Raw genomic sequence first — 19933 nt, 5'->3', positions numbered from 1 at the left:
GCAAAATTCCTGCCTCACAGAAAACTCTGTCAGATATTCTGGGCATGTAAGCTAAAGATAGATTCTTTAATGTTTTAGAGAACCTTGGGTACCTGTACAAGCAGTCAGCTGACTCTGATTTCTACAGTTGTTGAAATTGCTTGTTCTGCCCTTCCCATTTCCTGAGGTAATATTCTAGTATTCTAGACATTCTCAAGTCTCTATGGGGTTTGAAGACTAGAGAGGTATAAAAACATTTTAAGGTCTAAAAAGACATTTCTAGATTGGTAATATGAGCTATTATAGAAAATTATTTAGGTACAAAACTTTAGACTCACCAAGGTAGGATTGATAATAGACTACATTCTCTAAAGTTGTCAAATAGATAGTTGTCAAAAAGAACAAATAGATATTGTGAGTGTAATGCTTACTGGATAATTGTTCTCATTATTTAGTTTTACTATGTTAGAGTTCAAACACTTACATTTTATTAAAGAAAAAAGTGGAAAGTTGTGGGATAATATTTGTATAGTACAAAGTACTGCACATTAGTGGTTTAATGAGGAGCTGAACAGTCAACAGCTAGGCAGGAACTAATAGGTGAGACATCCAGACAGTGATAGGACTTGGGGAAAAGAAGCTAAGAGGCAGGAAATTTCCCAGCAAGATGTGGAGGTAGTCAAATGTGCAGAATGGAAGAGAGGTAAAGAGCTACCACATGGCAGAATGTAGATTATTAGAAATGGGTTTATTTAATTCGTAAGAGCTAATTGGGAAAAAGCTTAAGTTAAAGTCAGGTTTTCAAAGTTAATGAGATGTCTCAGTGACATAATTTGAGAGCTGGAGAACAAATAAAGTACTGCTACAGGTATGCTAAGATAGATGTGCAACTAACTAAACTTCCCACAGATAGCAGAATATCTATGGACAAAGGATGGATCCCAACATATAAATGATGAAATCCTATTGGACAATAGCTTTTATAAGCCTTTAATTTCCAAATGGTCAATGACAAAAATGGCTACATATAATCACCATATTCTGTACACAGTGTGGGTTAGTTATATATACATTTATATATATGATAAAATATTTTTAATAACAATGGAATTAATTTTGATATCTACTAGAACAGACATTGTATTAAAATAGGAAGCAGAAAGAAATATGAAAAACCTAATTACAGTACTCATGTATAAAATAAATTATGTCAATAATAATACATATGCATACATTCATGCACACATATATATAAATATGCATAAACAAACTCATACACATATATAAACATAAGTAAATATTTGAAAATATTTGAAATGCACCATAATGTATTCAGAGAGGTATTGTAAATAATTAACACACTTATCCTATGAAAGATGTCAGAGTTTTTTTTTTTTTTTTCCTGGTATCTCAGTCATGCAGCTAGGCTCACAGACATCACAGAAGGAGGAGCTAGCTACCAATGTCATGTACCAACACATGCACTAACCTGAAACATTTTAAACTACAACTAACATAGGCATTTAGGATTTGTCTCATGAGATCAAATAAAAATATACATGTTCAGTAAAGAAAGAATGGGACAGAAACAAAAAATTCTAGATGGGTGACAGTGTGTTTAAAAATATTCACATACCAGTGACACTTCATCATACAAGAAGAATGCTGAGGAGTCTCCTGTACATAAAAACCTCAGAAGTTGATGAAATTGTATTCTAACATTGTTGCTTTTAAAAATAAGGTCATTTTAACATTTTTACACTATTAGAATGTGAAAAATAGTCCCTTAAGCAATTAATAGAGCTATTATTTCTACTTATAATCTTCTAGCTTTATTAAGGTCAAAGCTCAATCAAACAGGGCTACAAAATTTCAAGGTAAATGATGATTTTACCAGTTCCTTCAAACGTCATAATTTATCAACATTTATCCTTTCATAGGGTATTACTTGATTTGTACAAAAAGAGATGTCAGAATTTTTCATGTTTTGGCAGTAATTTAGGTATATATCACTGACAGGAAGACAAACTTTGCCCTATACAGTACCCTAGCTGACTACACATGACTAGGAGATAGTGGACCCAGAAAGATAGCCTTCATCTGCAAATTCTATGAAGGCATATAGTTTCTAACAGCCTTCTAATGATTTATTACATACACACATGCAACACAAGTTGTGTCAGATAAACGGGTCATTTCACCGCACTATTACACAACTACACAACAACTCTAATGTCACAGAACTTACATTGTTTTGCCCCAATTCAACTGATCAATCCACACAACTCACAGTTATTTTTAGACTAAGAAAATATGGCATGCCATGGTCAGACACAGTTCATTTTAAAAGGAAAAGGATGTCTGCTGTGAACACAGTGTCTTCTAAGAAAGAATGGGAATTGAAATGCACAAAGATTAGAAAACTTGAATGCCACCAAAAACTAAACAAAAGCAAGGATACAACTAAAAAAAAAAAGGTTAGCACAATGTAGTCACAAATTGTTATGCCAAAACAAATGGGAAACACTCTCAAATTCTCATATTATCAGAAAATCCACAGACAAATATTTGGTGTAATGATACAATGGATACATTTATACTGTACAATAACATTGATAGGCCTTTCAACTCCAAAAGGTCAATGTTAAAAGTGGTTACACATAGTCACCATATTCTGTACACACTGTGGGTTATTCATACATTTGTATATGCACAAATAAGTAAAATAATTTTAGTAAGTAGTGGTAATTATTTTATGTTTTGCAGTGCAGACATTTTATTGAAGGAGGGAGCCAAAAGAAGTGTGAAATAAGCTAAATGCACTACAAACATAAGAAATTCTAAACTATGTTAAGAAAGTGTACACGTGTATTTTTCTGTGTGTATACATCCATATACATATATACATATGCATAAGCAAACACATATGTATGCACATACATAAACCTATATAAGTATTTGAAAGTAATTGAAATGGCTCATAGAATAATTTAAGATAGATTGTGCAAACAGAACCCCTTATACTGTGAAGGGGTGTCAGGGTTTTCTCACTCAGGTATCAGTAATGTGTTTTTTGTTTGGCTTCTAGGCTAAAGGTAAACCTATAGTGCCACAGTAGAGTTTTACAGACATTTCAAAAATATGCTAATGCCACTCAATATGATGGAAAGAATTTATTTTTGAAGTTGCTGTATACCTCTATCATTATGGAACAGAAATTCATCTGCTGCTATGTAGAAACTTCACTTTGACTGACTACATGTGATATGACTGAAGCTTAATCCTCATACTTTTTGATCAAAATGAGCTGGAATGAAATTTCCCACTCTCATGAGCTACATGCCATATAAAAGAACACAATGAGCAATCTTCAGATATATTTTGCACATAATGGCCAAATAATCAGTGGAAAAATGAAGAAAGTATGAGAACTGAGATTAAAATCAGGAATTAGAAGGAACACTCCATATGGCTTTAATGCCATAAACATGATGACAGATTTATTCAAAAACAATTTCCTTTCTTCTGCCCAAGTCATGTACAAATCAACTGAGTCCTGATGACATACTGATATATCTACGTATCTGTGCATCACTTGACCAACATCAATAAATAATACATTTCCAACAAAGCTCATACAAAGATAGGAATGGGTTTACAGGTTAGAAAAAATCATATGCAAGAGTTTCTATAAACCAAAAGCAGTGATAACACAAACCAAGTTGCAATGTTTATCCTGTGAGAACCAAAATGGCAACAGGATGATAACAAGTAAGTTTCCGGTGCTATGCTTTATTGTCCATTTAGAGCCTTGCCTTACAGGTAGGGTAGTATCTGCAGATATTACTGCTCAGTTTTACAGTGACTCTAAGATCCATGACTACAACACCATATCCACTCCCACAATCTTACATGAGAGAGAAAAGAGCGGGACTCACCTAGTCTTTGTCAGTCACTAGAGCCTCAAAAGAATTATCTTCCTAGCAGTTACTCCAGCACTTCAAACTGAGACAGGGATGTCACATCTTTAAGGAAAAGCAGTAGTATCAGAAGCAGGAATCTATTTGCTGTACATTTGACAGGAGCAGGTGACTCAGAGCTGTAATGCTGGGAATCAAGCAATCACTGACTTTGATACTTTCCATGGTCTCAGTCTCCTATATATGTCAGGAACAGTCTTCCTTGTCTGGGCCCATGTGCAGTCAGGTTTTGCTTATACCCATGGCCAACTGAGAGCTCGAATATAGCCAGAGCCTGAGTGGTAATAACGTGCTCCGCTGACATTATTTGCTCTCCCTGTGGCTAATGGAATGAGTGTGCATTCAAAATCTGCCTCAAACCAATAATGACAGTAACCTCAATTCCACCAATGAAAAACAAATCTTGTGATAATCTTGGAGATCCCCTTCAGAGCTGCTGATTCACTTCTCCCTCCCAATTAAATATGTGCACATCAGAAACAACAAAATTGAAAGCAATTGACAGGAAAAATGTAATTGATCATAGGTCCAAGATGCAATTATGAAAAGGGAAAAAACATCTCATGGCAACTAGGGGTGATCAAATATCCAGATACTTGGGTCTATATCCAACCTATCCACCTGAAAGTCTCCCTGTCTGTCTGCTGCTGCCTGATTGCTATTCTAGGATGCCAATTGCAGCTTACTAGTAACATTTTCTAACATACAATGTACATTCCCCAAATGCACTTATTTGTGGAATCTGACACTTGAAAATTTCACATAGTCCCAGGTGGCAAAGTGGGTATTGTCCCCTATACAGCTATTCTCTTAGTGAGTCCTCTGAGGGAGCATATGATCCAGCATCTCTGGTTCTTGTCAGGTGTTGATTACTAAATAAATCATCCAGGCAGATAATATAAGGTCCAAGTCTAAGCCTCTGATTGCTGATATGTAGGCTGAAGCAGTGGCTTTAGATACAGAAGCACATTTCTTGCACAGCAAACAGGGGCACTTTACTCAGAGCAGTAGTGTGGGAAACCCCATCAAATCCCTTCCTGTCTTAGGTTTCTATTGCCTCTGTGTGCTGCAGTTCTGTGGGACAGTTTTCATTCTCTGGAGTTGTTTACAGCCTGGCTCTTGGCTAAATCCAGCTAAGAGGTGGGATTTAGCCAGGAGCCTGGCTGGCAAAATCCTTGACTGCAAGCCTTTTTATTTGATCTGACTGCCTCCTATTCAAATAGACATAGATTAGGAACCAATAAGGAGACAGATGTCCAAACAAGGAATGGAAAGCAAATGACTGCAGTGTACTTAGAGATCTCCATCAGAGCTGCTGACTCATCTATCTCTCTCCCTCACAGTGTGTTGTGAAGAAGCAGGGAAACTGAAAGAGGAACACAGGGTCAAATGTAATTACCCTGGGCTCTGCCTCCAACTAACACTGGAAAAGTGGCTGATGTTGGCTGGTGGGCTGAGGGAGTTTCCAGCTGCTCTGGTCTAGATCCTAGCTATTTACTAGAAAGGCTCCATTCCTGCCTGGACTTTTCTGATTGTGACTCTGGGCTGCTAAATACATCTGGCTGCTCTCTCTGTGATCTGTTTGTGTCTGTTAATGTGTGTGGTTGTTCATTTTTGTAGTATAATTATAATTATTATATATAATTATATGTATTATTGTACAATTATTGTATGTTATTATGAATGTGAATGTAGTTGAATAATGATATGTAATATATTTATATCTATTAGAATGCTCTACAAAAAGCTGGTTGGAATGAAGAAAGAAATGTTGATTCCAGGCCTTCTTCCAAATAGACCAAACTAGAATATAGTATCTCACAATGCCTTTACAATAAGGAAATAAATTAAGATTAATGTATTTTTAAAAAGAAAAAAAATACATACATTTATATTCTCCGAAATTGTGTTTTCTATTGTAAGTCCCTCTTTGTGACTACATGGTTTCTTTGGCATGAGACATTCTTTTTTTTCCTTTTCACATTCAATTCATAGTCATAAAATATGTTCTTAATATTTACATAAAATATTTTGTTTTGTAAAATATAACATATTCCCTATACTAGATTTCTGTTTCAATTTCCAATATTACTCTACCCTCTAAATTTTATATTGTTTTTCTTAATTTAATAAGTCTTGTGTTCATTTAAGGCCGCTGTTTTTCTTTTAATATGGACCTATCTACTGAAACATGATAGGCCCTCATTGTAAGCATGCTTGACAAAAGATTCTAACTATCCTTCTCAACTAGTTGATTTAATCCAAGAACCACTCTAATAAGAGTTGGACTTAATTAGCCCTGCCTCTAGGAATAATGGCATTTTTTGAGTGCTGAATACAAATAGGAATTCTGCATTTAGTTCCATTTGTTTGTTTGAATTTCATGAGTGAAAATATGCTTATATCAAATATTGGTTTGATGCAGATGTTTATCAATACTAGCTGACTGGAGACTTCTGATGTAGATGTTTATTAAAGGTAGCTGATTTGAGATAGGTTTTCTCCTTGGATTGGAATTTGCCAGTCTAGCGTAGCTAGTCTTGTATAATCAGAGAAATTCCTGTTACCACCCTTCTCTTGTGTTCGGGGATTGTGTAATACCAGTATGCCTGGTTTTGATTATGAGTATTCTGAATACATTCTAGGTTTACAAAATTTCAAATGATCATATTGTTGACTGAGAGTTCTACCTGGCTGTGCACAATGAACATAAAAACAAAATATATGACATCATGAATATAATACAAGGAAACACTGCTAAACAATCTATAGATCATTGTGTTCTTCTTCCTCCCTAGTTGAACATGGTCTTCTGTGCTCCTCCAGTTTTAAATTCTGTTCACTAAATAGTATATGTAAATGCTAGGAAATGGGCAAGTGCCTGGACTATTTTTGTCTACCAACCAGACACATACAATGTAATAAGAGTAGTAGAGATTAAAATCCTCTATATTTCTTCTCAGACTCAGAATAATTTGGGGTTAGAAAACAGAATTATAGTATGCACATATGAAATATTATAAATATTTAAGTGAATTATATATGTTCATCTATTTGTCTTCTTAATGTACAAGGTAAGTGATGCATAAAGCAAAAGACAAACTTTACATATGACTTAGTGTTACATCACTGTTATTTTGCTTTTTAGTAACTATAAGTCGTAGACAGAAAATATGAGTCCTGAGTGATTAACTGATTTTCTTTAAATCATGGAATTAATTATAGTCACAGTCTTCTTACTCTTTGAAATTGTGTGGTCATGCTACCTCATGTAACAAAATGGGAGAAGTAGCGTGACAATGAAAAGGGTCCTGTACATGATTTGTTGAGAAATGGTGTTGGATATGAATGTTGGTGGATTTAAGATCCAAATTATATATGCAGCTATATTCTGAGTTTTAACTAAGTATTGGAATGTTATGCATATACTTAAAACATTAGTTCCTTAGTAAAACTTATCATAGCATCTTACTCTGCACAGAAAATTTACAGTTGTTTCATTGACAACTTCTAGGTCCCAGGCACCTATCCTCCTTATACACAGTACCAAACATGATATAGCCATCTGTATAATCTCTTGATTGTAAATAATCCTTGTACATAATAAATTTGCCATGTTGATATGCTTCTGTACACACATGGTATATTCTAACTTTTGCTCTATATATTAAGGCAGCTGTAGATCACAGCCTAGCTGGTGGTATGAAATTAAGCATCCTGGGCAGTTACAACATCCAGGAAATGTGGTTGTTTTGGTGTTTCAAGGGCTGAGGAATTCAGGATGAATTCATTGCTTAATAAGTGAAATATTTAGGAAATAAATACTTTAGACCATATATGTGTGTGTGTGTGTGTGTGTGTGTGTGTGTATACATATATGTGTATATATATATATATATGTGTGTGTGTGTGTGTGTGTGTGTGTGTGTGTGTGTGTATTCCCAAATATTTCCATAAATTGATTTTAATTGTAAAACTCTTCAAACTGATAGCAGGGAAATAAATCTATGTCTCCTTTCAATATAAATAAAATGTGTGTGTGTGTGTGTGTGTGTGTGTGTGTGTGTGTGTGTGTGTGTGAAAAAAGCCAAGAACATCATGTGGAATATCCCTTTACTCTGTCTGAATATATAACACTGTGATTTATTCAATTAAGATACTGACTGGTTTATAGATAGGCAGATTAAGGATAGGCAGGAGAACTAGACAAAGAGGTTTCTGGGAAGAAGTGAGGAGTCCCAGAATTGAGTAAAATTTTCTCACTCATGTGGCAATAATGTATTATTTGTTTTACTTCATGGCCAAAGGCATGGATTTAGGGCCACACTGGAGCTTCACAGAGCATTTCAAAAATATACCTACACCACCCAGTGTGACAGAAAGTAGCTATTTTTGAGGTCCCTAAACACTTACGTCATCATAGAACAGAAATATATCTCACTGTTATTTAGTACTTTCACTGGGATTGACTACATGTGATAGAACTGAAGGTTAATCTGCATGTTAGTGGATTAAAAGGAAGAGGAACAAAATTTCCCATTCTCATAAGCTACATACAATGTTGGAGAAAATAGTGAGCAACTTTCAAATATATCTTTTGTCAAAATGGCCAAATAATCAGGGGAAAGGCTAGTAATTATGAGTACTATGATTAAGACCATGCAATGGTATAATAAACCACACTGCATTCAATGGCCAGGAACCTGAGACCAGAATGGTGACAGACACATACAAAAACAATTTCTTTCCTTCTGCCAGAATCATATATAAATAAATTGAGTCCTAATGACATAGATATACTCATATATCTGTGCATCACTTGGCCCTCATCAGAGATGTTACTTCAGGTAATAGTAGGGGAACAACACAATGCTGTGCAGGGATGGTATTTTTATAGAGCCTGAGAGGCTTCAAGGTACTATGGTCTGATGTTTCATGTCTTCTTCAGAACAATACCTGGACTCCCCATACACTTGTATTGAAGAAATTCATAAAGATGCACAGAGAATCAGAGGTGGTGGATGATTCAAATGTACCAACATTTTCAAGTCTCAACTCTACTATAGGACATAGGAATTCTGAGTCTGTGGGTGGAAACACAAGATAATACCCATACTTGTTCAAAGCATACAAAAATAAATACCAAAGAAAAAAGTTTCCGATATGTTTATTGTTTTAAAAGCAAGTATTCAATACCTCTATGCCATCATCAATAAATAATTGATTTCCAACAAAGCTCATGCCCTCTCTGATATCATAGATAGGAATGGGCAAAGAAGTAGGAAAGCAGGTACAAGAGATACTGTTTGCCAGAACACGGTGAAAATGCAAACTAAAAATGTAAAGTTGAGCCTGTGAGAAACTACATGGCAACAGAATGATACCAAGTAAGTTTCCTGTGCTACACTTTATTGTCCATACTTTATTTTGTTGCATGACAGGTAGGGTAGTGTCTACATATCTTACTGGTCAATATTTTCCAGGACTCTAAGGATCATGATTGAAACTACAGTGCCTTAGCCATCCCCAGAGTAAATCTCCCAGGGTAGGGGAAAGAGCTGGATTCTGCTTATCTATACCAGAAGCTAAAGCCTCAAGAGAATTATCTTCCTTGCCCATAGAGCAGCACTTCAAGATTGACATAGAGATGCCATGTACTTAAGGCAAGCAGTGGCTTCAGAAGAAAGAAAGAGCAGAGCCCCACCAGACTCTGGCAGATACTAAAGCCTGAAGTGAATTCAAACTGAGACAGGGAGGACACCTCTTTAAAGAGAAGCAGTAGCCACAATAACAGAAATCTGTTTGCTGCATATTTGATAGGAGCAGGTGACTCAGAGCTGTAATGCTGGGAATCAAACAATCTCTGACTTTGCTAATTTCCACAGACTTTGTATTTTGTATATGTCAGGTATAGTCTGCCTTGTCTGGGCCAAAGTACAATTCGGTTTTAGTTGTACGCATGAGCAACTGAGACCCAGAATTTAGCCAGAGGCTGACTGGTAAAAACCAGTTCTGCTGTCAACTTCATTAGCTCTCATTGCATCTGATGGAGGAGTGTGTACCTTCAAACTGTGTCTGAAATTGGAACATGTAGGAGCCTATTTAGGCTTTACCCAGCAGGAATGCATAGCGAGATGACTGGGCCACAGGTCTGAGTGCAAGTGTTTGAGATGTTCTGCCCTTGGCTGTGCTGTGGGAAGGTCTTTTGTCGAACCCTTTAGCTTTCCTTTAAATACCCTAGGACCGAGACAGTGGAGTACAATGGATTAGGATCCAGACCCTCTGGAGACTATCCTGTATTTTCTATCTGTTTCTCTCTCCTCTATTCTTCAAACTAATATTTCCTGCTGCTTCTACTCAAGCTTACACTGGGGAACTGTGGAGGTGGGGAATGACCCTTCTCACAGAAACCAATACTGAGAGTGATCTCAATGCTATCAATGGAAAGCAAATTCTGTGTAACTCTTGGAGATCTCATTTAGAGCTGCTGATTCATTTCAACCTCCCAAATAGTGTGTGCTGGAGCAGAAACAACAAAATTGAAAGTGGAAATGTTGTAATGTATCCTAGGCCCAGAATGAATTTCTCAAAAGAGAAAAGCATCCCATAGTAAAAAGAGGGTGATCATATATTCAGCTACTTGGCCCAGTGTCTTGGCTATCTACCTGAAAGCCTCCTTTCTACCTGCTGATGGCTGATTGTGATTCTGGGCTGCCTATAATACCTTTCAGGTAACAGTTTCCAATATACTATTTCTGATTCACCAACTGCAATTTTTTATAGAATCTACACTTGAAATTTTCACAGAATCCCAGGTGGCTAAATAAGAATTGTTGCTGACATAGCCATAATCTTAATGGGTCCTCTTATGTTGCATATTATCAATATATCCTAACAATGGTTATTGTTAGGTATTGATTACAAAATAAATCATGCAGGCAGATAATATAGGGTCCAAGTCTAAGCCTCTGATTGCTGATATGAAGGCTGAAGCAGTGGCTTTAGATACAGGAGCACATTTACTGCACAGCAAACAGGGGCAATTTACTCAGAGCAGTAGTGTGGGAAATCCCAACAAATCCCTTCCTGTCTTAGGTTTCTATTGCCTCTGTGTCCTGCAGTTCTGTGGGACAGTTTTCATTCTCTGGAATTGTATACAGCCAGGCTTTTGGCTAAATCCAGCTTGCCAATCCTTGACAGCATGCCATTTTATTTGATCTGACTGCCTCCTATACAAATGGCCTATGTTCAGGACAGTTCTTTCTCACATGCCAGTACTACAGCCACTTGGACCCAAGTAAACACTCAGAGGCTTATATTAATTAAAAATGTATGACTCTTAACTCAGGCCTATCACTACCTAGATCTTACATTTAAACTAACCCATAATACTTATTTATGTTTAGCCACATGGCTTGGTAACTTTTCTCAGTTCTGCCAATATATTTTGCTTCCTTTTGTCTGGCTGGCAAATTCTGACTTAGCCTTCTTCTTCCCCAAATTGTCCTCTCTGCTTGTCCCACCTATTCTTTCTGCCTGGCTACATGCCAATCAGCATTTTATTCATTAACCAATCTGAACAAAACATTCTCAACATACAAAGCAATATCCAGAGCAAGGATAAATGAATATTTTTATCTTTGCCTTTTGGAATTGAAAGGCCACACAATATCATTGTTGAAAAACCTGGTTCTATCTATCTTAGCATCCATCCACTTTTCTGCTAATTGTGGCAAGTCCAGAGAGTTTCTAATATGTGGTGGCATGTGGATATGTGTTGTCATGCTGCTACCTTTGTTTGGTGATTACTTTACTTTCAATTATATTTATATTGGTGTTCATATTTTCTAAATTGATCTTAGAAATTCAATATCCTTCTTAGAAAACAATTTTTCCACAGGAGGAATCCTATTCCTTAGGATCATGAATTGATTCTTAACATTGAGTACCATACTTTCATTGCCAAGGAAAAATGTTGTGTTTTGTGGATTTATCAGGTGCCTGTAGACAGGACATTGTAAGTACATAGCAGTTTGTGCAGGTATGGAATTTTGTAATAGTGCTGAGAAATAATATCAATTTTGGAGAATTACAACTATAGTTGCCTGTGGGTATAAGGATAACTATAGAGAAAAGTGTTTGAAATGGCATGACTTCAGAGATGTTGCCAAAGAAAGACTGCCTCTGGGTTCATTAATTCTTATCCTTATGTATCAGGCTAGGTTAATACCTTAGGAATGATTTTTTCTCATTTAAATGATATAGGTTTCTATACATAAAAAATTGAAATATGCAGTCATGTTTGTGGGAAACAAGGATATAAAAACCTAGAATATGATAAATCCTGGTAAGCTTTTACATTTGAAGATGGTGGTACAATCATCAAGTCTGCCTTGATATTTTTCATTGTGTTAGCTGTGATTTTGATATGAACAGCACGTGATGATATGAGTAAAATAATAGCTATATTAATGATTCAGGGTACTGTTTCTAAGAACATAACAATGTAAAAAATTACTTTAAAAACAAATTTTCAAGAGTAACGAAGATAGAATGAAACTCAATGAAAAATTGAGGTTTTACTTACAGGAGACTCCTCAGCATTTATCCCTTTTAGTATATATGTTGTGGTTAAAAAAAAAGAAAAGAAAAAAGCAAAACAGCAGAGACATTTGATTTATGCTTAAGTTTTATTTGAGCATCCCAAAATCAAATGTTGAAACTGAGTGAGTAGAAGCAACAATTCATAGATATGGAAAGATGCCCAGTAGGTGCTAACACTAGGGAACATCTGTGTCTGCTCTGACAAATATCCCTTATGTGGTATTTTGCTAATTTGCTTCTAATAAGCAAAGCCTAGTAGAAGACTCCATCATCAAACTGGCTGCTTGGAAATATGGTTACCTGGGTTCTAATTCCAGAAAACATATATGAAAAATCAAGCATTAAGGAATCACCATGCAATCAAAGGACACAAGGCATATCTTGTGTGAGTAATGTCATGGAGTTTTCCTGGACAGCTTGGTTAAAATGTTTGGCAAATTCTCCCCTTGTATAAAACAATGTTATTCAGACATTGCTAATACAACTGTGTATGCAACTAATATTTGATAGATCTTTTAGCACCCTTGTATCAGCACAGTGTGCATAAATAATTATTTCAATATGATGCAAAATAATGTTCTATTACATGCTGTAGCAGAATCATTAAACAAATATTGTCAGAATCAACTATAATATTGAATGTACTGATGAAGAGAAAAAGGCATAATTTCCCTCCCATGTATGCTGTCCCTGAGATTCTGTCTATTGTCTAATCGATGGCCCCACAGAAAAAATCAACACAGAGGCCTTCCTTGAAAGCAGTGTATTATGAAAAAGAATAATTATATGAATTAATGACAGAATACTGATAATGATGGTTAAAGCATACTAGGGGAAATGAAAGAATTTTTGAAATTTTTCCAAACAAATCTATATTTGTATATTAATAATGAGCAAAGCATTTTGTGAGTATTTAGGGAACTTTGAATTCAAAATGAATGGCACGTGCATGCAGACATGTGAAACTACACATAAATGCATAAATACAAATGATTATAAAAAGTGTACAAGCATTATGAATATTACACTGTAATACAAACACCTCAAAATATAACATAGCCATTAGAAAAAGTAAGATGCCATACCCAAACTGCCTATGTTCAGAATAAGGCTAAATGTACCATTACTACTTACAAAAGTAACATCATGTTTCGGTCATTTTCGTACACACACATACACACACACAAACACGAGAAAAAGAGAGAGAGAGAGAGAGAGAGAGAGAGAGAGAGAGAGAGAGAGAGAGAGAGAGAGGGAATATATTTATTGGAGAAGTAAAATTCAAGAATCTATCATTGCAGTAGAGGAAATGACATGACACATCAGAAATTGAAAGCAGGAAGCTGCAATCCTTAGTACAGAATCACAGTCAGCCAGTAGCAAGCAGAAAGGGAGGGATGCTTGTATGTAGCCATGAATTTGGCCCAAGCAATAGATACATGATTACTTCCTAGTTGGCATAGGCTGGTCATTTTGTTTTGTTTTGCATTGTTTTGTTTTGTTTATGATAATTGGAGTTCTAACGCAGAATGAATTGCATTTTTTCTCTTATGCACTTTTAATTTCTATTTTTTATTGGCAGCACATGTACATTTAGGTGGGAGTGAGAAATGAATCAGCATATCTGATGGAGATTTCTAAGGTAACCACACAATTTGCCTCCTTTGCTGGAACTGAGATCATTATCCTCATTGTTTCTTATCCTGGGCTCAATTTGAGTGCACACAGTTCTTTAAGCAGAGGAAAAGAGTGCTAATGAAAATGTCCAAGGTACAGCTTCTTACCAGTCAGGCTCTGGCAATACTCCAGGACCACTTGGTCCTGGGTATAACCAAATTCCGACTCTATATTATCTCACAAAAGGCAGCCTGCTCCTGACATCTACAGGAGACAGAGCCAATGTAGTTTGGAAAAGTCAGAATTGTTTGATTTCCAGGAGCACAGCTCTGAGTCCCCTGCTCCTGTCACCTGTGCAGCAATTGGGATCCTGCTTCTGAAGCTACAGCTATTCTTTAAAGATGTGACATCCCAGTCTCAGCCTAAATGTGCTACATTATAAGCAAGGAAGATAATCCAGTTCAGGCATTACAAATTGGCACAGAAAAATAGAGACCTGCTCTTTCCTATCCCAGGGAGATCCATTGAATAGAATAGCTGTGGTATTGCCACTTTTTCCCCAGTTACCCAGAATCACTGAAAGAATCAACAATAACTCTTCCAGACACTAGTCTTTCTGTCATTAGGGTCTCTGGATGAACAACAAAGAATTTTACTTGAAATGAAATTTACTTGTTATAATCCTTTTGCCATTCAGGAACTCAGAGGTACAACTTTCTAATATTGGTGGGCATGTCAATTACTTTTAACACATACAAATACTTGGACTTGATTTTTTTTCCTGGTCAGTCCATTTCTCTCTATGACATCAGATGAGGCATGAACTTTGCAGAAAATCAGCTATTTCTAGTGACCATCAGGTATTATATATTTCCCTTGATAGTAAGAGCCAAGATTTCTTTCTTACTGTATCTGTTATTTTCATATGTTCAGTACCTGTTAAAGCCTTACATTGGGTATGGAAACTCACATTCTCAATTTCTCTGACAGATAGGAAAGTTGAGATTGGAAAACATGGTCATTTTGGAATGATCCCCCAGCTCTGAATCTGTTAGAATATTTTTGGTACCTTTTCAAAACAGATACAGGAGACATTAGTTGAGCCATATGAAAAAGGCATTAAACATCATAGCATAGTTACTCAAATCCTCTAAGGGTGTATAGAAAGAGGCCCCTGTATAACATTGTTTTAATTCCCAATTAATAGGAGATGAAATTTCTCTGATGACTACAAGTCATAACTAGATGTATCAGCTTGTCACTCTTCTTCAGGACTCACTTTATTTCAATTTGATTCCAGTGGAATGATAGAAATAATTTTTACAGTACTCTGACAATTTTAGACTTAGGATATTGGTCCTTTTAGCATTTGTTCACCCATGGAATTAATCGTAATCCATGCAAGTAATTACTCCTATTATTAATAGACCGCTATGGCAAAATTAGGAAAAAGTAGAAGACTACTCTACGTTTGCTGTTTTTTGGCATGTAGCTCCTAAGTATGAGACATTTTGTTCTTACTGGAGTTACATGCAGAGTAGTTTTCATTCCTATCACATGTAATCATTTTCAGTGAAGCTTTTAATGAGGTGCCATGTGGATATCTGTTTTATGATGACTTAGGAACTTCAATAATACCTTATCACCATCATATTGTGAGGTGTAATCCTGGTTTGGAAATGTTTTGTGAATCACCACTGGGGGACTATGGGAGCTCCCTTGGCCAAGAATTTAAGCAAATAACTCATTACTGATACCTGAGAGAAAACTCTGATTCCCCTCCTTGTTCTAACATGTGCAGTTGTCACAATATCTCCATGATATGTGTTGAACTATATCAATTACTTTCATGTATGTATAAATGTCTTTTGGTATGTGTATGTAGATGTGTGTCCTTCTGACACACATTTAGAGGTATATATGTATGCATAAAAATACATATGCATACATGTGTATACATTGTTAATGTAGTTGAGCATTTCTCACATGTCTACTGTATTTATATAATTCTACTCTTCTTTGTTTTTCCTCCCTGTTATCATGACAGCTGCTGGAAATACCAAAAGAAATATTACTTCTTAGTGAATTCATTTTTTTGTCATACATACACTAATATAGTCAGAGCTAAAGGATACATTGTAGAAAATGTGGTGATGGTAAATGAAAATTTTTATCTTTGACTAATTCTTAGCTTTATTTATCAGCCAGAATAATATATTGGGAATTATTTTTCCTCATTTAAATGATATATGTTTCTTTTAATTTAAAAAACTGAAATATTCAGTCATATCTGAGGGAAACAAGGATATAATGCCCTAGGATATTCTTAGTCCTAATAAGCTTTATATTTGAATGTGTTTGTACAATCATCAAGTCTGACTTAATGTTTTCTGTTGTGTTAGATGTGATTTTGATATGAACAGCACATCATGATGATGATGAGTAAAATAATAACTATATTAGTGATTCAGAGGACTGTTTCTAAGAACAGAGCAATGTAAAAATTAGCTGAAAAAAAAAAAAAAAAACGAATTTCGTCAGGGAAAGAGGCAACATGGCGACCGGAGGCAGAGCAGAGGAGGATGTACAGCGGGGACAGCTGCAGCTCCTGCTTCCCCCACAGCCTATGGACCAGGCTAAGGAAGCCCAGGGTGCAGGCGAGAAGATGGGCTGGGCACAGGTGGTGAAGAACCTGGCTGAGAAGAAGCACGACTTCCGTGAGCAGTGGCGGAGAGAAGAAAGGGGAAGAGGTGCCGGTGGCAGGCTGGGCAGCCCGGCAGGCCTGGCCACACCAAACCGCGGCGTCTTCCCACCTGCAGGCCGCGGTCACCTCCCACCTGCCGGCCGTGGACAATTCCCAGCTGCCGGCCGCGGTCAACTCCCACCTGCCGGCCGCGGTCACTTCCCGCCTGCCGGCCGCGGGGACCCAAGGGTCTTCAGCAGAGACCCTGGTGGCTACGCGGCAGATGCTTGCAGGATGGAGGGAGCCGGAGCCGGAGACGCCAGTCAAAGGAAGATGGCCGAGGTGGCAGCGGCGGCGGCGGCGGCAGCAGCGGCCATGGCGTCCCCTGCAGAGCCTGGTGAGATCAAAGAAGTGATTACTGAGCCACCACTCCAGGATGAGCCTCCAGCCACTGGGCCGGGTAAGGGCCGCTTCCTTGTACGCATCTGTTTTCAGGGAGACAATAGTGCCTGTCCGACCCGCGATTTCGTGGTGGGCGCGCTCATCCTGCGCTCCATTGGCATGGACCCTGAGGACATCTGTGCCGTCATCCAGATCCCTGGCAGCCGCCAGTTCGATGTGAGCTTCAGATCTGCAGACAAGCTAGCCCTGTTTCTCCGCGTCTATGAGGAAAAGCGGGAGAAGGACGACTGCTGGGAGAACTTTGTGGTGTTGGGGCGGAGCAAGACCAGCTTGAAGACCGTCTTCATCCTCTTCCAGAATGAGACCGTGGATGTGGAGGATATCGTGACCTGGCTAAAGAGCCACTGCGATGTGCTGGCCTTGCCAGTGAAAGTGACTGACAGGTTTGGGATCTGGACTGGGGAGTACAAGTGCCAGATCGAGCTGCGCCAGGGGGAGGGAGGAGTGAGGCACCTGCCTGGCTCCTTCTTCTTGGGAACAGAGAGGGGCTACAGTTGGTACAAGGGGCAGCCCAAGTCGTGCTTTAAATGTGGTTCTCAGACCCACATGAATGGCACCTGCACGCAGGACAGGTGTTACAGGTGTGGGGAAGAGGGGCACAAGAGCCCCTACTGCAGGAAGATCATCCTGTGCAACCTCTGTGGCAAGGGAGGACACATGTATACCCAGTGTCCCAAAGCAGTTCAGAGTTCCATGGCAGCTCACCTCACTGGCATGGCAGGGTACTGAATACACTTCTGCCTGCCGGGTGAACACACAGCCAGCTTACCCTTCTTAAGTGCCAAAACATTTTTTTTTAAAGACCATTTTTCTCTTTTTGAAAGGAGATATTTCTAAAACTTAACAGAGACATTCTCTTTTTGCCTTTTAAAACCACGTGTGCTCCTTTTCAGCCTGTTAGAAAAGGACTATTCAGAACTGTAGCTTGCAAATGTTGGCTGTTTGCCCCCGCCTTTTTCTCCAGTTTTCATTAGTTTTGGTACTTTTGTCAACACCCTGTTCCCTCTGTACTTTTTACTACCTCCCGCTTCGTCCATGTCTCCTTAGAAGATTTTTGCCCCTTGGGGCTGCCTTGCTCATTTTTGTGCCTCAGCCCCGGGTACAGGGGCCAATATGGGACAGGCTTTCAACCCAGTGTTTATTGAATTGAAAATGTCGTCGACTAGCTCTGTCTATAGTGCCTACCTTGTGCAGCTCTCCGCTGGCCTCTTTTCATTTGCTGCTTCTATGTGATATGAAAATTTGTGAACACAGTGTTGCTGGAAGTGTTTAATGTGAATAAGCTCTAAAGGTGGCCAAAGGCCTCTCCAAGCATAAAAACCTATCAAATTTGTGACAGCTCCTTGTGGCTCAGAAGCCATTTTTCTGTAGGTTTGTGGAGCCTAGGCAGTTCTCCTGGGAAAGACCAAAGAGGTGGGGTTTTTTTGTTGTTGTTGTCCAATTTTCTTTGGGGGAGCCTGCTTTTGTTGTGTATATTGACTTGAGACTGGGTCGCACTGTGTACCCCTGACTGGTTTGGAACTGGCAGCATTCCTGGACCAGGCTGCCTTCAAACTTATGGTGATCCTCTCACCTCTGCCTCCCTGAAGGTGTTTTGAATTAACCCCTTGGTTTTCCAACAGATGAAATGAATCCAAAGTTAAATGACTGGGTTAAATTTCACAGAGGTGTGGTGCCTCAGCCAGTCCACAGTGGAGTCCCCTGCCCCCTTGCCTGGTGCTCATCCCACTACCTCTCACACTTCACAACAGTATCCTTGACAATGGTGAGCCAAGAAAGTCTCTCTCCAGGCTGATGGTTCTGCATGAAGCTGAGACATAGCCTCAGCTCCCTGAAAAGCTCCCTGAAAGAGCAGAAAGAGAAGCTTGTCTCGCCACTTCATAGTAAAGGACCTAGGGAAAGGACCAGTGAACATACTCCAGGCTGCACACATGCATCAGTCCTTGGAGTGATTACCACATCTTAAATGTTCCACTGTCACTGTCAGCAGTGAGAAATGGTTGCTTCAGGAAAGAAACTTGCCAGACTTTTACATTTGCACCTCTGCCTCATCTACCAGGAACCCCAGAGAAGTTGGAGAGAGAGCTCATCTGAAAGCTTCGACCTCTGATGCTCAGGAGAAAGGTGGTTTTAACCCAGAATCATTGGTGAGCTGTAAACTCGAAAATGTACTTGGAGAAACAGACCAAGAGAGAGGGCCTGGGTCATCTAAGTGTTATCAAGTTAAAGTGAAAGACAGTAAGCTGCTTTTTTCAGTTTTTGTCTTGTCTTTGTAGCTTTGCTATTTTCTTGTGGCTTAGAATGTAAAACCAGTTGTTCAGATTTGTTCTCAATAAATATTTGTCTTTTGTCCCCAAGAAAATTTTGAGTTGTGTGGATTTATCAGGTTGCCATAGACATCATATTGTAAATACATAGCTGTTTCTGCAGGTGTGGAATTTCATAAAAGTGCTATAAAATTATGTCATTTTTTGAGAGTTATAACTGATGTTGCCTGTGGGTATAAGGATAGATATAGAGAAATCTGTTTGAAATGGCATGCCTTCAGAGATATTTCCAAAGAAGGACTGCCTCTAGGTTCACTATTTCTGAACTTAATGTATCAAGC

At 38.1% G+C, this 19933-nt stretch overlaps 1 protein-coding gene across 1 annotated transcript; it reads left to right on the top strand.

Annotated features, from left to right (window-relative positions):
- Positions 1-16725: 16725 nt before the first annotated feature.
- On the top strand, positions 16726-19702 carry LOC118575438 (zinc finger CCHC domain-containing protein 3-like). Its single transcript, XM_036175999.1, has one exon. The coding sequence runs from the start codon at positions 16735-16737 to the stop codon at positions 18052-18054; it is 1320 nt and encodes a 439-aa protein (XP_036031892.1). The 5' UTR covers positions 16726-16734; the 3' UTR covers positions 18055-19702.
- The last annotated feature ends 231 nt before the right edge of the window (positions 19703-19933 follow it).

This window comes from Onychomys torridus, unplaced genomic scaffold, assembly GCF_903995425.1.
Source record: "Onychomys torridus unplaced genomic scaffold, mOncTor1.1, whole genome shotgun sequence".
Lineage (NCBI taxonomy): Eukaryota > Metazoa > Chordata > Mammalia > Rodentia > Cricetidae > Onychomys > Onychomys torridus.
Note: the sequence above shows the minus strand (reverse complement) of the source record. Positions and strands in the feature narration are given on the sequence as shown.

Bases quoted from the DNA above. Each gene is read 5' to 3' on its own strand.
- LOC118575438 (XM_036175999.1), top strand. From the start codon at position 16,735: ATGGCGACCGGAGGCAGAGCAGAGGAGGATGTACAGCGGGGACAGCTG.